Source organism: Ambystoma mexicanum, chromosome 13, assembly GCF_040938575.1.
Source record: "Ambystoma mexicanum isolate Mex_15411 chromosome 13, UKY_AmexF1_1, whole genome shotgun sequence".
Taxonomy (NCBI): Eukaryota; Metazoa; Chordata; class Amphibia; order Caudata; family Ambystomatidae; genus Ambystoma; species Ambystoma mexicanum.
Window position 1 is genome coordinate 790,331,991 of NC_090938.1, and position 18,403 is coordinate 790,350,393.

At 48.8% G+C, this 18,403-nt stretch overlaps 1 protein-coding gene across 1 annotated transcript in view; it reads left to right on the forward strand.

The window, feature by feature from the left end:
- LOC138521977 (decapping and exoribonuclease protein-like) overlaps nucleotides 1-18,131 on the forward strand; it is a 263,723-nt gene extending 245,592 nt beyond the window's left edge. Inside the window, exon 8 of the mRNA XM_069635170.1 lies at nucleotides 11,296-18,131. Coding sequence (XP_069491271.1) covers nucleotides 11,296-11,482 — 187 coding nt within the window. The 3' untranslated portion in view covers nucleotides 11,483-18,131. The remainder of the gene's footprint in view (nucleotides 1-11,295) is intronic.
- The last annotated feature ends 272 nt before the right edge of the window (nucleotides 18,132-18,403 follow it).

Below are 18,403 nucleotides of genomic sequence, written 5' to 3' on the forward strand. Positions count from 1 at the left end.
GTGACTAGGGAGTGAGAATGGAAGCGAGACAAGACATTGGGAGGGTATGTGGAGGAGCAAAGGAAATGTGATGGTGAGTAAACATAGATACAGTCAGACAGGTACTGAGGAGCAAGACAATTGATAGCTTTGTAGACTGCAAGGAACTTGAAAGGGGAGGGGTTGTGCATGGAGAGCAGCCAGCGTGGCGTCAGTAGGTAGAAGTGGGGGAGGATCTGGGAAGTTTCTAGAGTACAGGAAGGGAGGTTGAGGACTTTGTAGAGAAGGAGGAAGGTCTAGAGGGGAGGGCCCATGAGTTGGCATGAACAGCATATTCAGGTTTGCTGACCACGAGTGTGGACATTAGATCTTTTATAGACTGGGGAGTAAGAAATTGGTGCATTTTCTGAATATTGAGGCTAATACGAGCAACAGAGGCAGTAAGAGTTATGAATTATTCCAGTCGGAAGTTGCTATCAAAGAGGACTACAAAGATTGCTAGTCTTGAGTGAGGGAGCTGGAAGGTCAGGTGGGAAGGAGATAGGGTTGGGGATGGGCGTTGGATGTCGACAGAAAGATGACTGCATTTTTTAAGAGTTCTGGTTGAAGCAGCGGACAGCCATCCAGTGATGGATTGCTGTGAGACAGTTTGCAATCCATTCTGAAATAGCTGGATTGAGGAAGGGAAAGGAGAAACGGATTAGAGTGTCAACAGCAAAGATGTGATTGTGAAAGCCAAAGGATAGGTCTTTCTTGGGAAGAGGTATTTGGGTTTCAAGAGCATACATCCAAGGACTGATCCATTGACCGGGAGAGGGGTGGGCTCGGAGGTGTGCCAGTTCCAGGAGATTTTAAAGTAGTATCCATCCTGGTAGGAGGCAAGCCAGGCAAGAGCAGATGGGCGAATCCCAAGGTCCTGCAGGCTGGGGAGGGGAGTGGTAGACTGTACCAAAAGCAGATAGCGGGTCGAAAGGGACGAGTATGAAAGAGTTTGGAATGGTGAGCATTAGAGAACAGATAGAGACATGCATGAGAGCAGTCTTGGAAGCCCGTGGCGGGGCAAGGGCGCGGTGTTTGGGCTGCACTCAGACCCCTCCTTGGTCTTTCCTCGCTGTTCCCTGCCTGAGGCCACGCCCCCTGGAATACAAATCACCATCCCAGACCCCGTAGCGGTGAAGCCCGCGGCGGGGCAAGGGCACAGTGTTTGGCGCCGCAGGTGTTTGGCGCGAGGAGGTGGAGTGCTCGTGAGTTGGCGAAAAGAAGAAACGGCACCATTTGGCACCACTGAAGGAACTAAACGCTGCATGGTGCAAGGTAGGGCGGGCAGGTCTGGTTTGACTGGCCTGCTTGGGAGCTGCCTGAAGTACTGTTGGAAACTGTTGTCTGGGTGACTGAACCCCAAACTGCACCCAAACCCCCGTTATTGATTCTGGCACTTTACCCGAGCCTAACCAATGGAGTCCTCACCTCCTTCCCCTTTTCCCCCGCTCCTTTTCTGTACTTTGCCTAGACCTCAAGATGAAGATCCCCCTGGACCTAAATCCAAGCGCAGGCTGGTGGCATTGAGAAGGCGGAAACATGGAGGCCTGCCCCAAACATTGCCCTGTGGTCCCTGTTAACCCGATCTAGGGGGTGAACCTATCTTTGGTCAACATGGGGTCGCCGACCACGATCTCAACTATCCCAGTGGGGGGGGGCTCTCCTGCTCATTGACGAAATCTAGCAGTTTCTGGGGGGAAACACGGGAAGGTTGCCTATAGACCCCGCAATACCTGCTCGTCAAGTTAAACTTTGTAATCCAAAGGGTCTACTCACCACCGTTACTAGGGCCCAAGAGCCCGTGGATACTATTGGATCACTTGAGTCACCTGAACCTCGAAATACAGGACCAATGACGCTAATGTCTCCAGAACCCTATTTCAAAATGGAACCCACAAAGGAGGATGCCAACTTGGGAGCATCTACAAGCCAATGATTGGCCCTGAATCCCTTTTTGTTAAGCCCACACCTGGCCACAGTCTCTACCCCCGACCATGTCCAAGCACCCGACCTCTCATCAACGCATGACCAGTTCCACCAAGAGGGACCAGGAGGAGTAACCACTGACCCCCAGGCCACTAAACCCCCCTCTGGATCCCCTAGCAGCATCGGGAGTGAATATCTGCCAACTCCCTCTGGGGCTAGCTCCTATCTCCATCTATCCCAAATCAGGGCACCCAAGCGACATCCAGCTGCAATCCAATTGGGTATGGGACCGGTCACTGACTCATCCCCTGTTGAGGATTGCTCCATCCGAGGGTGCACGTGCACCCAAGTACTTGCTGGGCTTGAAGCCATAAAGAAATTGCTTCAATCTCTACTGACGAGGTGTGGCGAGGTGGTGCCGGGGAGGGAGGAGCCCTGTATCAACTCCACTGCGGGTGGGGAGTCTTCCCTCCAACTCATGTACCTGCAGTTGTACACACGCAACCGAACCCCTGCCAATTGACTTTGGGAAAAGACTGCCACACAAGGGTCCCTGGGAAACTAAGCCCACCTACCACAAAGGCTCCTCGCGATAAAATAGTTAAAAAAGGGGAGGCTGGAGAGACGCTCTATCGCAAGTCAAATGCCACTCACCAGGTGGGACCTGCAGTAAGCCCAGTGGCCCCAAAACGCATAAGTCTAAGGGCAAACAGACCCCAAATCCCCCTGCCCAAGAAGGGGTAGGTGCAAACCTACTGATCAGGATCCGCTCGGTAATACTGTGATCTATCTTCATGGGGTCCCAAAACCACTGCTGAATAAACCCGAACCCAGCGATGCCCTGCTAAATCAAACCCTGCACTGGCTATGGACAGTAGGTGGGTGTGACTTTGTCTGAAGGGATACCATGGCAGGATGCCGTAGACTCTCAAGCTCTAGTCAGAGCGCACCTGGCACCGTCGAACTGACCCTCTGGAACTGGAGAGTGGCTCAGGCGGTCTGGGAAAGAGGGGGGAGGGATGGTCGCCTCTCCAACAGTGGGATCGGGATTAGCCAGAACCCGTGGCCCGGTGCATCGGGTCTGCGTAGGCTAAAACAGAGGAACATCCCCCTATCTGGCGCGAATCTCACACCTCTGGGCAGAGGAATGAGCAGGGCTAACTGAGGGTGTCTCGGGAATGCTGGAGTTTGCGTATTTCTGTTTTGTTTCATGATGTGCCTCACTATGTTTGGTTAATGTAAACTGTATTAGATTGTAGTATGTTATTGTGTAAAGTTTCTTGATGATGGTGGAGTGTCTATTACAGAAGCCAGTTGGAAGTGGAGCTCCCAAGGCCCTTATCCCAAAAGTACTTGGTGGTGATCTGGTCGAAGGACTTTTGAAAAATGGGGAAGGAGAGAAACGGGGCGAGGATGTTTCGGTCAGCAGAGGGTTTGAGGGGGCATGGGGAGGAGAAAGAGACTACACGTTGGTGCCCATCTGGCCAGGCTCAGATTCTAGACTGCAAGCAGGAGATAAGCAGCTCCCAGGAAATGTCACCCCTAAGGATTACAGAAAGCATGGGCATTGCAGCCCAATAATAACGCGAGGACACCATGAAACACCTGCACAACTTAACACATATTGATAAACGCATACATACAGTTACGAATCAGGCTTTAAAATCATAGCCCATCATGTCATCCCAACTATACCATGTTCTACTATCGCAGTTTTAAAAGGTCTCCAACACATTCAAGTCTACTCAAAATCAGGGGCAGGTGTGGTATCCTACTCGGACACTAGGTGGCGGGGCAAGATAAGACATCTCCCAATACTGAGTTAGAAAGTAATTCCCAGCAGAAAGACCATTCAAACAGAAGTGTCTGCTGTGTATTCCCACAGGAGGGCCACGCCTCTGCACTGCACTTCCAGATCCCGCCACACGGGGGCAGGACACGAACGAGATCCCCACTAGCTGCTATTCCAAAAAGCACAACCGTCAAGCCCCAGTCACCTACCTGGAGCTCCAGTGCCGGCGCAGGCCTCTGCTCTTGGAACCCCAATGTAATGGTTACGTTTTGTGCTTGCCCTCCAAAAGTACCGAGTTGCCTTGCAAAAGTCCCATCTACAGTACAGGCACAAGGAGTTCCTGGTGTCACAAGGGCTCTTAGCAGGTTAAAGTTCAAACCTTTTCCCGAAATCTCTCACAGTGGTGAAAGCAAGATGCAGGAAATATGGATCCTCACCCGATAAATGGGGGGCAGTGGGGGCACCCTCTTTACCATGCCTGGCTGAAAGGCAGACATGGTAAACCTAGAACTCTGACAAGAAAGCACCCGTCCTGTCCTCTTCAAGGACTGTGCAGCCTAGTGTCCTCACCACATCCCATTATTTTTAGACATATATATATATATTCACTGAAAAAACTTAATTAAAGGGACGTTATGGTTAAGTTGCGCTACTAAAAACCTATGAAATTCAGTGAAAAAACTTTGTGAAAGGGACGTTATGGTTCCAAGTAAAACCGAAAAACCCTTGAAATTCGCCAGTTATGGTAAGCTAAGCAACCATAACTCGCGCCACCACCGTGTATTGCTAAGACTAACACCCAGGACATCAAAGATGACATCACAAGTCATCGAAGTTAAAAGCTGCCCAAGCAGTGCTCTTCCTATGAGTTGAGCAACTTAACCATAACTACAGGGCCGCTACTGCAGGCCCTATAATATATGGAACACAGCGCCAACGATGTGTGCGACTTTCTTTATTCTCCTCTCCAGTCCCCTTTTCCCGGGCTCTAGTAGCCGCTCCTCTTCCCTCTCCAGAGTCCTTCCTCCACGCCTTAAGGTGGACCTAAGCTTAAGGTGGAACACTCGCTTTCACACTACAACAGCAGCAAGAGTCACCATGGCAAGGGAGCTTCCCCGTGCCAGGAGTCGGTGAAACTGCGCGCCACGGCTTTTTGCACACAGCTGCTGGTACCCGATAACAGAGCACAAGGTCAGTTCAGGACTCATTCACCGATCACAGGCTCAGTGGAGCCGAGGGGATGTAGGGTTCACGGATCGCGGCAGCACAGGTAGTGAACGTTCTCAGGTGCCTATAGATCACCAGCTGGCAAAGCAGCAGCAGCAGCTTTAAGAAGCCTTGTCTCAGGTGACCATTACCAGTACCACATCCTGATAGCATAGGGGGGACACGACTAGACATGGCATGTGGAGTCAGACAAGGGCACATAGATGTGTTGAAATGCAGAGCTCCTACACATGCAATAACACCTTGAAGAGAATGCAGATCATCTTCGCATCAGTGCAGCGAATACATGAATGGATAAGGCATACGGCCATCATTCAAGGAACAAGGTTCTTCACTGGTCAAGAAAAGCACAAGAACTGTGGCTGGCATTAGTGGAGAAGAGGTGGCAACATGGGTAACAAACCATCAGTGGACAGAGCAAATCAAGCTTTTCAACAAATGCACTACTGGGGAGTTTAACCAATCCTTAGATCTCTCCAAGAATAGTAAATCCAAAGGGGAATACAGCAGGAGAAATATCCCAAATGCTTGGTGTGCGTGTCCAGGTTCCGCCAACTGCACACTATTGCACTACACACTCAGTTGCACTAGTCCTCCGATGGCATGTGTGGCCAGAAACTCAAGAGATCGAAGGCACGGCCATGAAGTGGATTGCACAGACATGCAAGGCGGTCCTGGTTATCACACCAACAGCGATGCCGCAAGATTCCCCGGCCTAATCATGCTCCTAAGCTGGAGCAGGAAGAACCCACCGTCAATCGAATCCAAGCTCACTCATTTGAGAAACCTGGATCCTGAAGACAGAGAGTTTGGCCATCTGCGGTCATCACTGGAGTACAGGCACGTAGTGGCATAGGCATGGATAACAGCAACAAGAGTATATTGGGTCAATACATTGAAAAACCTCTAATCTAGGCCCCGCAGACTGCATCTACCAACAGGGACCTTATCGGGGCAATCTCCTACCTTTTCATAACTGCTGGACAGTGAATCGACCAGCAAGGAGTCTGGCACCTGATCAGAGTTTGGACCTTTTTTTTAGGACAGTGGTCCCCAGTCCTTCCTTCTTAACCCGTGGCTGCCCCCAGCCAGTTCAGGCACTCAGTCTTTGAGATTTTTATTCTTTCAAATGGATTGTGTCCATATTTCCAGCAGGGGGTGCTGCGTGTCGATTCCTGTCTACTCGATGTCCCTCGAGGGCCTCTGACTCCATGGCGACATCATCACAGGTACATAAAATGTGCACAGCGACCGTTGGCTTCAATTCCATTTTTCCGCGAGAGCTATCGCGTCGGAAGATCAGCGCGCTTCAGTTCCCTTGTGAAACCTGCTATTATTGCGAAATATGGCATGTTCATTAGCATCATCGACTCCCAAATCGGGGTTTAAGAAATGCCATGACTGCAGGGCAAAGATGTCCCTTACAGACCCCCATCCGGTGTGTCTGTGGTGTTTGGGATCCGATCATAAAACATTGGAGTGTGGATCCTGCCTTTTGATGACAGTGAAAGCCTGAAAGAACACAAAGGGAAATTAGCTGCAGGTACGTCACATAAATCCCTTTCCACAACTCTGTCGAAAAAGTGATCCTCTGATGAGCCATGGGTCGATTCTCGTCGGAAGAAAGCTAAACAACGATCCAGATCTAGAAATTGGTCTCACCACTCGTTGTCTTCACGATGTACGAAGAAAAGGTATCACATGCCGCCATCCTCGTCATCGAGTTCCTCCCCTGAACGGGTTACTCTCCCGACGAAATCAGGCTAGCCGGTCGAATGGGAGGGATTCAGACTAAAAATGCTTTAGGTCTTTGAGAATGTGGCCTCAACCCCCTCGAAGAAGAAGAGTAATGCCCTGTCGAGGGAAGACCCAACAAAGAAAGGGAAAAGGACAGACCCTATGCGCCCTCCAGCCTGGGTGTCTAGGAGAAAACTCCTCGAGAACATTCAAAGGGTCCATTGAGTCAAGAAGATACTCCTCCGAAAGAAAAAATGGCAACGTAATTGACGCCAAAAGAGACAACACCCTTTTCGAAACAATCTTCGACATCACAATTGTCAAAGCCCTCAATGGCGTGAAAGACTTTGACGCTGTCCTTGACGCAAGTGACAAAATCATCGAAGGAGGTTGAAAAATCTAGGGATTCGTTTCTTCCACTACCAAGAAAATCTTTTTTTAAGTCACTTCCTTGCATGTATGAGGAGCATGAGCCTTTATCTGATGAGGCACAACCCTTTGGGTTGCAATATGGGACCCAAGGTGTTAAAGAAGCTCCGATGTCAGAACAGTCTAGGTGAATGATCTATATGAGACTCTGCAGAATGCAAGTGGGACAGGCACTTCTCCCGAAATTGAATTTGAAATACCTGCTCCCTCAGACCATGATGATGGGTCGTATAGAGGATTAATGTCTAGAGTAATTGAATATCTAGGATGCAGTAGACCTGCACCACATTTTGAGCAGGATGATCTAACAGATATGTTAGATGAGGAACCCCAGGAAAACCCTATTCTTCCCTTCTATGTAGTCTTACAAAGGCGGGTCAATGCCAACTGATGCCAAATTAATTCCAGTGGTAAATAAAAAATTGACAAGCAAATACGAGGCTTTAAGCAGTGACTCCTTTTATCTAAGCAAGCATCCCACTCTAGAAAGTCTGGTGGTACAGGCTGCCACATCTGCGTAAAAATAAACTGCATACCCAATGATTCCCCCAGACAGAGATGACAGGCACTATGATGCCATGGCAAAGAAGGTCTTTTCTGCTGGGAGTATGGCCCTTAAATCGGCAAATGCAACATGTACACTGGCTAAATTTCCGTTTACCCTATGGGAATTCATATCAATGGCGGCTGAACATATCCCCGAAGGGAAAGAAAAATATGTTTTTTTGAATATTGGTAAGGGTGGGAAGGACACCATGTGCGAGTCCCTTCAGACTGGTCTCAACTCTACAGACAGTATCAGCAGAGCTATGGCGGCTAGCATGGTAACGTTCAGATTTGCGTGGTTAAGAAACTCTGGATTTGCATTGGATGTACAATCAAGACTTCTTAACATGCTCTTTGATGGCACACGCTATTTGGCAGCAAGGCTGACGAGAGCCTGGAGAAGCTGCAGACCTCCAAAGCGGCAGCCAAATCCCTTGGAGCTGCAATCAGACAACCAGCTATCTGTCATCTTCGAATAAGATATCACATACCTCCCCGGCCACCGGATTCCACAGCGGTACTGCTGGAGATAGTGGCTGGGGTTATGGAGTTTGGTTTCTGCGCAACAACTGCAGGGCTCAGGCAAGCAGGACTCATGGTAGTATCCATGGTCCCTGCCCCAGATCGTGTTTCTTCCTGTTGAATCATTACAGCCAACACGCAGCTCGCTGTGCCCCGCTATTGCAGTTCTGTGAGCAGCTTGGTCCTCACTCTTCCAGTTTCCCCAGTCAGGTTCTAGGTCAAACTTTGTGGGCCACAACTGGGTTTTCCACAGTGGTCTGAGATATTCCACTCTTTAAGCATGCTGGGGTCTTTGGCGTGGTAGGAGATTCTTGGGATGAGATGAATGCACGATGTGGGGTGTCACCCGTACACCACCTTTGAGTCAGCATCACGTAATTGGTGGTGGCCCCCAGGTTCCCTCAGCACTCATCTTCTAGCCTTTGCATGTGACCTTGCACAGTCCTTCAAATGTGTTCCTGCACATTCCCTTTAAAGGGGCAAAGCTCTTCATAGAGAAACAAGAAGAGAAGGTTCACCAATCGCATAAGCAATTGAGCATTCGGGTACTCTAAGGAAGAGGAAGCCTCCCGCATTGAAGCCTGGCACGTCTTGGTGAGGTATTTCAGGCATCACATTGCGAGGAAAGCTCTCCTAGACCATCATTCAAGAGCAGGAGAAGGATGCCTCCACCTAAGATGGCTGGCTCCTGACTGGCGGGCTCCTCCCCGCAGATTCCAGTGGGGAGAAGGATGTCTCTTCATGGAAACCTTGCTCGCCTAAGTTAAGGATTCATGGCTGCGAGGCATCCTCATGGACAGCTACTACATAGAGTTCTCGACTATTCCCAAGGAAACTGGAGTGATCGAGATTCCTTGGCCTCAGGACCCTCTCACAAAGGTCTGTTTGAAGGAAGAGATGCAGAGTCTGTTGAAGAATGCGATTCGGCCGGTCCCACAAGTAGACCGGGGTCGAGGTTTTTACTCCAGGGTGATGTTAGTGCCAAAGGTGCCTAAACTAGGGCAACACTCTGGGATGCCAGGGAGATATGAATCCAGGCCAAGACAATGTAAATGTTCACACCCTCATAGCCCAAAATAAAGTTCAGCATGAGACTGAAAGGGGGTGCACATTTAGGTAATGCCTTGGGGTATCAGGCTTGGTCCCCACTGGGGTTCAGTACACACCATCACTGGGTTTAAGGTGGCTTTGCTTCTCTATTAGACAGGCAGTACATCACCGTGACCTTGGGGTCGGCCATTACCCAGGCAGTTTTGAATTGTTTTTTCCACATATATAATAGTGTTCTAGTTCCAATCAGTAGGTGTAGCCGGGGTCCATTCTTCAACATGTGGCAAGAACTAGCCTTCACGCCACGGAGCGTGTGACTTTTTACCTGGCTAGTAGCTGGCAACCAAGAACCAACAGAATGTGTTGCATTCCTGGGTCATGGCACACTAGGATAACAGCCTGAATTGTACTTCTAGGTCTTCTCACAGTGGGGCGGAGAAACAGGGTGGAGTGGGGCAGGTTGGGAAGAATCCTAGAATGCCTATGCAGGATGCCGCACACTAGCTCAGGGGCAGAGCAACACAGGTTCGATCCCCAGGTCAAAGCTTAGAAACCTCTGGGTATTAAGCGCATTATAAATAACCAATTACAATTACAATTATCCTCTTAAGGGTAAGCTCGGCCATAGTAACCCCACATTGTTATTTGTGGGGGCGTAGACCGCCACATGAAACTTGTGAGGTGCAGTTGTCAGGTATGGTGTGCTGTGGGGGGTGGGGCAGCAGGACATTAGAAGTGGGTTTTGTGTTGCGAGGAGGCAGGAGATTGGTGTCTTTGTGAGCTTGCATTTTGTGAGCCAAGAGCTTGTATCGCAGGGATGCAGTGTGCCTGGCATGGGTCCTTTGATGGCTTTGCCTCCATTTCCCTTATAGAGCCAAGCCAGACCCCATGCTAAGCATCATCCATGAGTTCTCTGGCTTCCCCTGCCTTATACTGGGGCAGTTTTCAGACTTGCCGATCTTGCCAGCTCTCTGTGGCGAGTCCATCGGCAGTGTCTACTCCATTCTTGCTGCGCTCTTGGTGAAAATGGTAGATGTTGGAAGGGTCCAAACAGTTGTAACCAAACTGCAGCCAAGGCGTGAAGGCTCTTCTGTTGGGAATAGGCCACCAGCTTTCGGCATTTGGAAAAATCTCTTTTAAAAGAATGTCCCTGTGCCACGGTGACCACATTAGGCTTCAGGTCATCCTCACCAGTGCAGCTACTAGGGGGTAGGAATGGTGTGTCTAGTGGTGCAAGATGTCGCCTTTCATTGGCTGCAATCACTAGATGCTGTGCGAGCTCTGATGGAAAGGGATTAATTCCTCATGGTACCTGTACGTCTATTCATGTATTTATTGGACATTTGTATATAGAAAAGTGTTTCCAGGTGCCACAAGACAAGATGGGAGGTGGGGGAGTAGGAGGGAGAGGGCATAGGAATCACAAAAGAAGAACAACAAAAACGGTTATATTGGCCTTGTGACAATACTACCATGCGAGTGCATGAACAGGTGGTAAATGCATGGGGGAGGGGTAGAGGGAGAAGCGCAGGAGTGGGATACCCCCAAGGGTGGGGGTGGGCAAGTGCTGGGTGGGACAAGGCGGCAAATGCCAGAAGAAGAGGAGGGAAGGGAGGATGAGTACGGTGGACATGGAGGCTAGTCGGGGAAAGGGAGTCCGAGGGCAAATGCTGGGAAGGGATGCTGGGGGGACTAGTAGGAGGGTGTCGGGCCCCTGGATGACTCTGAAGGGACCAGGCCCCAGTTGCAGCGGCAGAGGGAGAGTTAGCAGGGGAGGGGGAGAGGGAAGTAAGGGGAAAAAAGGAAGCCTTGAGAAAGTTCTGGAATTTAAGAAGATCCGGCTCAAGTCTGAGAGGGGTCTGGAGGGGGGCTGTTCCAGAGGGAGGAGCAAGCTGAGGAACGTGGCCTCTGTTGATTTAAGACGTTCTTAACAGGCAGTCTATAGTAGTGCACCTCACTTAAGGCCGTGACACCTACCTCTTGTAGAGCCTGAGTGATGATTAACAAACAGCAGTGTTCTTAAACTAACAACCCTTCTTTTCTCACAGGGTGGTGTACAACTTCTCCTGGAAGCCTGGCATGGACACCGTGCAGTACTCCGTGAAGAGAGGCCAGGGGCACTGCTTCCTGTTACCAGAGTACATACAATCTGTGAGGTCACGTGGTCCCGGGGTGACAGAGCCATCCCAGCATGACCACCGCAGACCATGCAGAGTTCATCAACACCGATCATAGATTTCAAAATCTTTACTGATGTCAACCCAGCCTTGCGCCAGAGCAATACTGCATTCATCCACTAATAAAGTTACCTTTCCCATAACGGAAAGCCCAAAATAATGGGGCAGTAAGTGAAGAACTTCAGAACATGTCGCTCAAGATAGGACAGTAGGTTGAGCACAGGCTGCAGAAACGTGGGTATCCTAATGGTGACAGGCTCAATTAAAAACCTATACACACATATATTTTTATATATATATTTCTGAGGCTTGTGGATCTGCTTAAATCATATGCTATGCATAGGCCGACATCTAGTGGTAGTCGCAGAGTATTACATTATTTGTTTTCAAAACTATCTCTAGTGGGACGTGGACTGTACCCATGGTCCTTCACGTGTCGAGGTCCCTCAGATTGTTTTTTTCCGCCATCATAGTTGGACACAAGTTGCAGAGTTCCTTTCTTTCTGGCTAACGCCATTGATTATACAAATTTTTAAATTAGATTTCTTCCTATCCTTTCGACGGCCGTACCACCGTAAGATCTTCAGTGACGGCTTACAAGGACAGAGTCTTCGTTGATGACGACTACTTCTACTGTCTCGATGAACTTTGACTGCGGTCTACTTAGGCCTCAACGGGCCTCAGTCCTTCACAGTAGGGAGAGTGGGGGGGAGGTCATAATCTTCCCTTTTAAGAATGCCTATTTCCCTATTCTTCCCTTTTCATCGCCAAGCTGCCACCTTTCCATACTATGGAGAACACACCATTTAAATGTTGCCCTTCCTGTAACAGAAAGTTTCCCTGGAAGGATTCACACAGAGACCATTCCGAAAAGCATGACAAGTTCTGCAAACTTTTTTGGCCCACGACACTAAAGGACCAGAAGACTAAGCGATGGGCCCATCACGCCATGCATGCCGAGGACACTATGGATGTGGAGGGAGTTCCTGCGAGGGCAGCGTCGGCGCCCTAAGTAACGCCGAGAGCGAATAGGACCCAAAGATTTCCTGTGTGTGAGCTCCCGACTCCATCAGGCAGGCCGGCGGTTCTGCTACAGAGATGACGCCCGGCGGCTCAAGCACCCACACTGCGCGCCACACAAAACACACACCCCATCGCTGACAGTCGACCACTGCGTCGATCGATAAGCCACACGGGGTGTCAAAGGGAAGGTCCGAAAAATCCATGTCCTCTGGGCCATCACAATCGCGTTCGCCACATGACAGGTGCCCCAAAACAGACACCCACGTCTGTTTCCGACTCCGTGAACAAAACAGACAAATCCTCGGGTACCAGCGAACGTTCGCCAAAAGACGCTTCGTCAGCCCTTTCTGACAAATCCAAAATGAGGGAACTCATTAAAAAACATGTACCAGACACTCTCCTCAAGTCCAAAACATCGAAAAAAAACAAATCTTCGATGCCCCTACTCCCTTAATCCCCTATTTCAAAGGCTAAATAACCCTCTTCCCTAGTGATACCCTTTCAGGGTCAATGCATCACAGACAACCCTCTACATCAGAGTATCTCTGCCCCTGTTCCCCCTAGGTTTCCAAGATCCACCCAATGGACCCCTGAACAATTTGACGGAGTAATGAGGAGAATGTCTAGCTTTGTTGACTTTTTTTTATCAACACCCTGATGAACTGTCCAACCTCGAAGGGCCCTCACAAGGGGAGGCAACTAAAAACCAGCCTACCTCCAAAAGACCACGACTTGACACTGCCCAGCCTAGTACTTCTCAGAACATGCCTGAAGACCTATACTACATTGACACTTCGGGCTCTCAAGACAGTAGTTCTATAGCAGACCAAGGGGACCTAGATGATACAGACCAGTATTATGATGACGATGACGTCTACATCATACAATCCCCGGACCATCATGACCAACCCGTGGCTGACTCCTCTGTGGATGATCAGCTGCAGTATAATGAGCTCCTCTTAAAAGCTGCCGAACATTTTAAGATCGATACCGGGGAGGCACAAGTTGACAAGGACTTTGTAGAGGTCATCCTTGGGGGTAAGAGGTCTGCAGCACAGTTCATACCACTCCTGCAGTCCATCCAGAGGTGCATTCAGCCTTCATTACTTACATCCAACCTTACCAGGGCAGTGAACCCCCATATTGAAAAGATGTTCACTCCAGCCCCCTCCGACCCATTGTACATCAGGAGTCAATTAAAACCTGACTTTCTCATCGTAACTATCACGAGAAAAACCGCAGGCATGCCCTTAGCCTACGCTGAAGCCCCTCCTGACAAGGAAAGCAAATATATACACACTGGGCAGGAAAGTAGCTTCCTCGACTGCATACCACCAAGTAAGGATAGCTAGTAACACCTGCTCTTGGCAAGTTACAACTCCCACAAATGGGACAAGATCTCAAAACAAATCGACTCTGTCCCTCAAAACGCAGCTTTTTAAATCAGTGGCTGTGGGTAAGCAGGTGGCAAATTGCATCCTGAAAAAAAAATCCTGAAAAAAAATCTGGACGCAGCAGATAATGTAGGCCGTATAGTAATTGTAATCGGTTATTTATAATGCGCTTAATACCCAGAGGTTTCTAAGCGCGGACCCGGGGATCGAACCTGTGTTGCTCCGTGTCGGCTTGCCTCCAAGGCGAGCACGTTGGCCCTGAGCTGAGGGTACTCTCATTAAGCACCATGCATGGCTAAGACTGTCCAACTTTAAGCTGGAAACTCAAGCCACCCTGCTGATCGAACCAAATGCCTTATTTGGGAAAGCAGTCAAGGGCACTCTGAAAAGTGCTAAAGAAGAGTACAACACCCTCAAGTCCCTGGGACAGCTTACTAATAAACCTTTTATGCAGAGAGGCGTGTTTAATAAATGCCGCTTTTGAGGACATAACTCCCAACGATCCTCTTACGATAGTCAAGGTGACAAACGTCATCTTGGGGTTTCGTACAGGGGCAATCCTCCCAGCAACATTTTCAAAGGGGGCACAGAAGGTCTAGGAGTAGAGGCAGAGCCTCCTCCAACTAGAGGCTCCACTCCCCCAAAGCAATGACGACCCGCTCCAGGTCCCCTCCCATGCTTCTCCAGTAGGAGGTTGCATTTGTCATTTTACCCACGAATGGGAGGGGATCACGTCATACAAGTGGGGACCTTCCACCATAGCGGGAGGCTATTGCATAGAACTTTTACAGAGACCACCCAACCACCCACCAAAATAAAGACAGACAACTCAGGAGGAACAGCGCATTCTGCTGGAAGAGGTCAAAGTACTGCTGGAAAAGGGCACTATAGAAATTGTCCCGGCAAACCAGGTAAACAAGGGTATCTGTTCAATGTCCTTCCTTGTGCCAAAGAAAGACCTTGCAATGCACCCTGCCCTAGACCTGCACCCTGCAAACAAATATTTCAAGCCTCAAAGGTTTCTCATGACAACGATTCAAGAAGTAATCCCACTGCTGATACAAGGGGACTACATGGCAACATTAGACATGAACAATGCATACTTTCATATTTTCATATTTCAATGTTCCCAGCGCACAGAAAATGTCTGTGCTTCAAGATAGCAAATCAACACTGCTAATTCAAGGTGCTCCCCTTCGGCATAGCCCCCGCTCCAAGGGTATTCACCAAGGTATTGGCGGTAGTGGCAGCGCACTTATGCAGACAATCAATCCCAGTGTACCATTATCTGGATGACTGGCTGATAACAGAGAAATCCCCCAAATATGCAAGCAAAATGCCCAAAAGACAATCAACCTTCTGTTCCAATGGGGATTTTCAAACAACGAGAAAAAATCAAGCCTTGTTACAAGCCAAACCAAGCAGTTACTAGGAGCTATCACAAACACAAAGGAAGGACAAGACTTCCCCTCAAGCGAAAGAGTTCAAAACATACTGCTGCAAATACCTAATTATCTGGCTGGTCGCCAAATAACCGTACGCAAGGCCATGCGCCTGCTCGGGATGATGGCTTCATTCATTTATTTAGTTCCACACGCGCGGTTGCACATGCGTCCAATGCAGGAGTGCTTAGCTAAACAGTGGTCTCAGGAAAGCGGTCAGTGGGACGATCTAGTGGTTGTTTTGCTAACCCTAGTACAGGCACTTCGCTGGTGGTCAAAGGAAAATCTGTTACAAGGCAAACCCTTTCACAATCCGCCAATGCAGGCAGTAATTCACAGACACCTCACTTTCCGGATAGGGAGCCCATTACCTTCACCACACAGCGCATGGCCTGTGGACACAGATCACAGCCCAACACCACATCAACCTTCTAGTACTACTAGTGGTACTCAAAGCCCCGCAAGCTTTCCAGCTGTATCTAGCAGGCCAAACGGTGCACCACTGCCAGGTTCTGCATAAACAAGCAGGGAGGTACACACTCTCCAAGTCTGTCCGGGCTATCCCAATAAATGTGGAAGTGGGCATTCAAGCGGAACATGTTCCTAGTGACTCAGCATGTTCTAGGGGAACTCAATTCTGTAGTAGACTCCCTAAGCAGGGATCCTCTACCCGAGGAACATGGGTGGCAACTCCACAGAGGCATCATAGACGATGCCGTCTCCCTCTAGGGTTATCCTCAAGTCTAAATACGCAATTCCCAGACTTCAAATTCAGATTTCCCCAACCCAGATCCAAGGGGAACGCCCTGTGGATGAGCTGGTCAGGGAAATTTGCTTACGCCTTTCCACAGACACCGTTCTTGAGCAGGATAGTGCACAAAATCCACAAGGAACAAGTGACTCTAATCCTGGTTGCTCCTATCTGGGCGAGACAACCTTGGTTTCCACATCTACTCAAACTGGCGATATGCGAACCAATCAAACTCCTGTGCCCCCACAAAATGCTCTCCCAGCAGAGGGGGACAACACTCCACCCACAGTCTATGAACTTGGCAGCTTGACTCCTGAAGTCATAGAGTTTGGACATTTAAAATGACCTCAAAGGTGTATGGAAATCCTCAAGGAGGCACGCAAACCCAACACCAAGCACTGCTTCTTCAACAAATGGAAACGATGTGCAATATGGTGCCAATCAAAGGATGCACACTCTATTGGATGTACTCCTTCACACGTTCTTCACTACATGCGTCACTTACTAGACTCTGGCCTAGTATTTAACTTCGTCAAAGTTCACCTGGCGGCTCTATCAGCGTATACCACTTTTCAAAGAAAGGTATCCCGGTGGAAAGTCCCTGTCATTAAGGCATTCATTGAAGGACTAAAAAGGCATCTCCCCTCCTCCCCCCATTTCAAACCAGCCTTCAGGGTGGGATCTAAATGCATAGCTCCTCCCTTTGAGCCAATGCACAAATCCAGCTTTCAACACATGACATACAAAACTGCTTTTCTGGCAGCCATCACCTCTATAAAAAGGGTTGGTGAGCTACAAGCGTTGTCAGTGCAAGACCCTTTCTTTATCCACAAAGACAAAGTGGTACTTAGGACACACCCTAGGTTTTCACCGAAATTCATATCCAAGTTCCATGTTCACCAATCAATTGAACTACACTCCTTCTTTCAAAATTCATCAGGCTCAGCTGAGAAAAACCCCCATACACTGGTTGTAAGGAGGGCAGTTGTGTACTATGTAAACAAAACCGCTAAGAAAAACAGATCAACTGTTTGTCTCCATAGCACCTGGCAGGGAAGGATATTACGTTTCAAAGAACGCCATATCTAGCTGGATAGTAAAATGCATCCAGCTCTGCTATTCCCTATCAAAGAAACCTCTGCCTTTCGCACCAAGAGCTCCCTCTACCAGAGGTACAGGAGCTACTTTGGCTTTATTGCAAACGTCCCACTAGACGCCATTTGCAAAACAGATACATGGAGTTCCATACATACCTTTTTCTCAGCATTACTGTATTGACACACATTCTAAAGCAGATTCACAGGTGGGGGAAGCGGTGATAAAACATTTATTTGCTGCCGTACCTTCTCGCAACCCACCTCCTTCTCCTGATACTGCTGGCTAGTCAATGCATAGCATGTGATCTAAGCAAATCCACAAGCCTCAGAAGGGATACATTACTCACCGTAATCATATTTCTGATGCTTGTATCTGCTTAGATTCACATGCGCCCACCCTTGCTCCCCTCTTGGAGTAGAAGGTGCATGGATGGTTTCTGGCTTTATCGCTCCTTATCTGCTTTTTACATATGTACTGACGCTACACTTTATGCTACCTCATGTCAGAAACAAAACAATCTGAGGGACCTCGACGCGTGAAGGTCTTTGGGTACAGTGGACATCACATTAGGGATAGAATCACTGGCACACCCTGTCGACGCCCCTTTTTGAGTTTTGAAAACAAATAATGTAATACTCTGCAACTACCACTAGATGCATAGCATGTGAATCGAAGCAGATACAAGCATCAGAAATATGATTACGGGGAGTAATGTATCATATATATATATAGGGAAGCCCTCATAGACAAAGACCATTTCCTGGAGAAAAAGGTTTACATTTGAGTCAATTTGCATACCCACAATGCCTTGCTGTTGTGGCTGAAAACACACACACACACACACAAACACACACACCCCCCCCCCAAATACTCAGATGTGACATCATGTCTGTACGGTCTTCCTGCTTTTAAAATGTGTTCTTTGTACGTGAAACTATTCATATTTCTGTTTGTAAATCGCATGATCAAGCTTTCAGTAATAAACATGTTCAAAAACAATTTCAAGTGAAAGTTGCTATATTATCCACAAGGCTTTAAAAAAGGCCTTCTGCACTTCTGTTTCTTTATGCAATGAAAGGCATGTTGCTGTCTGGCCTGGAGATGTTTGTGAAGGGCTGCAGGCTGTTGAGCTCAGTGGGCTTCCCACCGTCTTCACCTTGCACCCCTGCCTACAGGCTGCATGCCCTCCGCTTTTTCATTGATTCTCCGCTCCTCGTGTTGGGCCCTGTGGACAGAAGCTACATAGTGAATGTTCTGTGCCTTCTAATGAA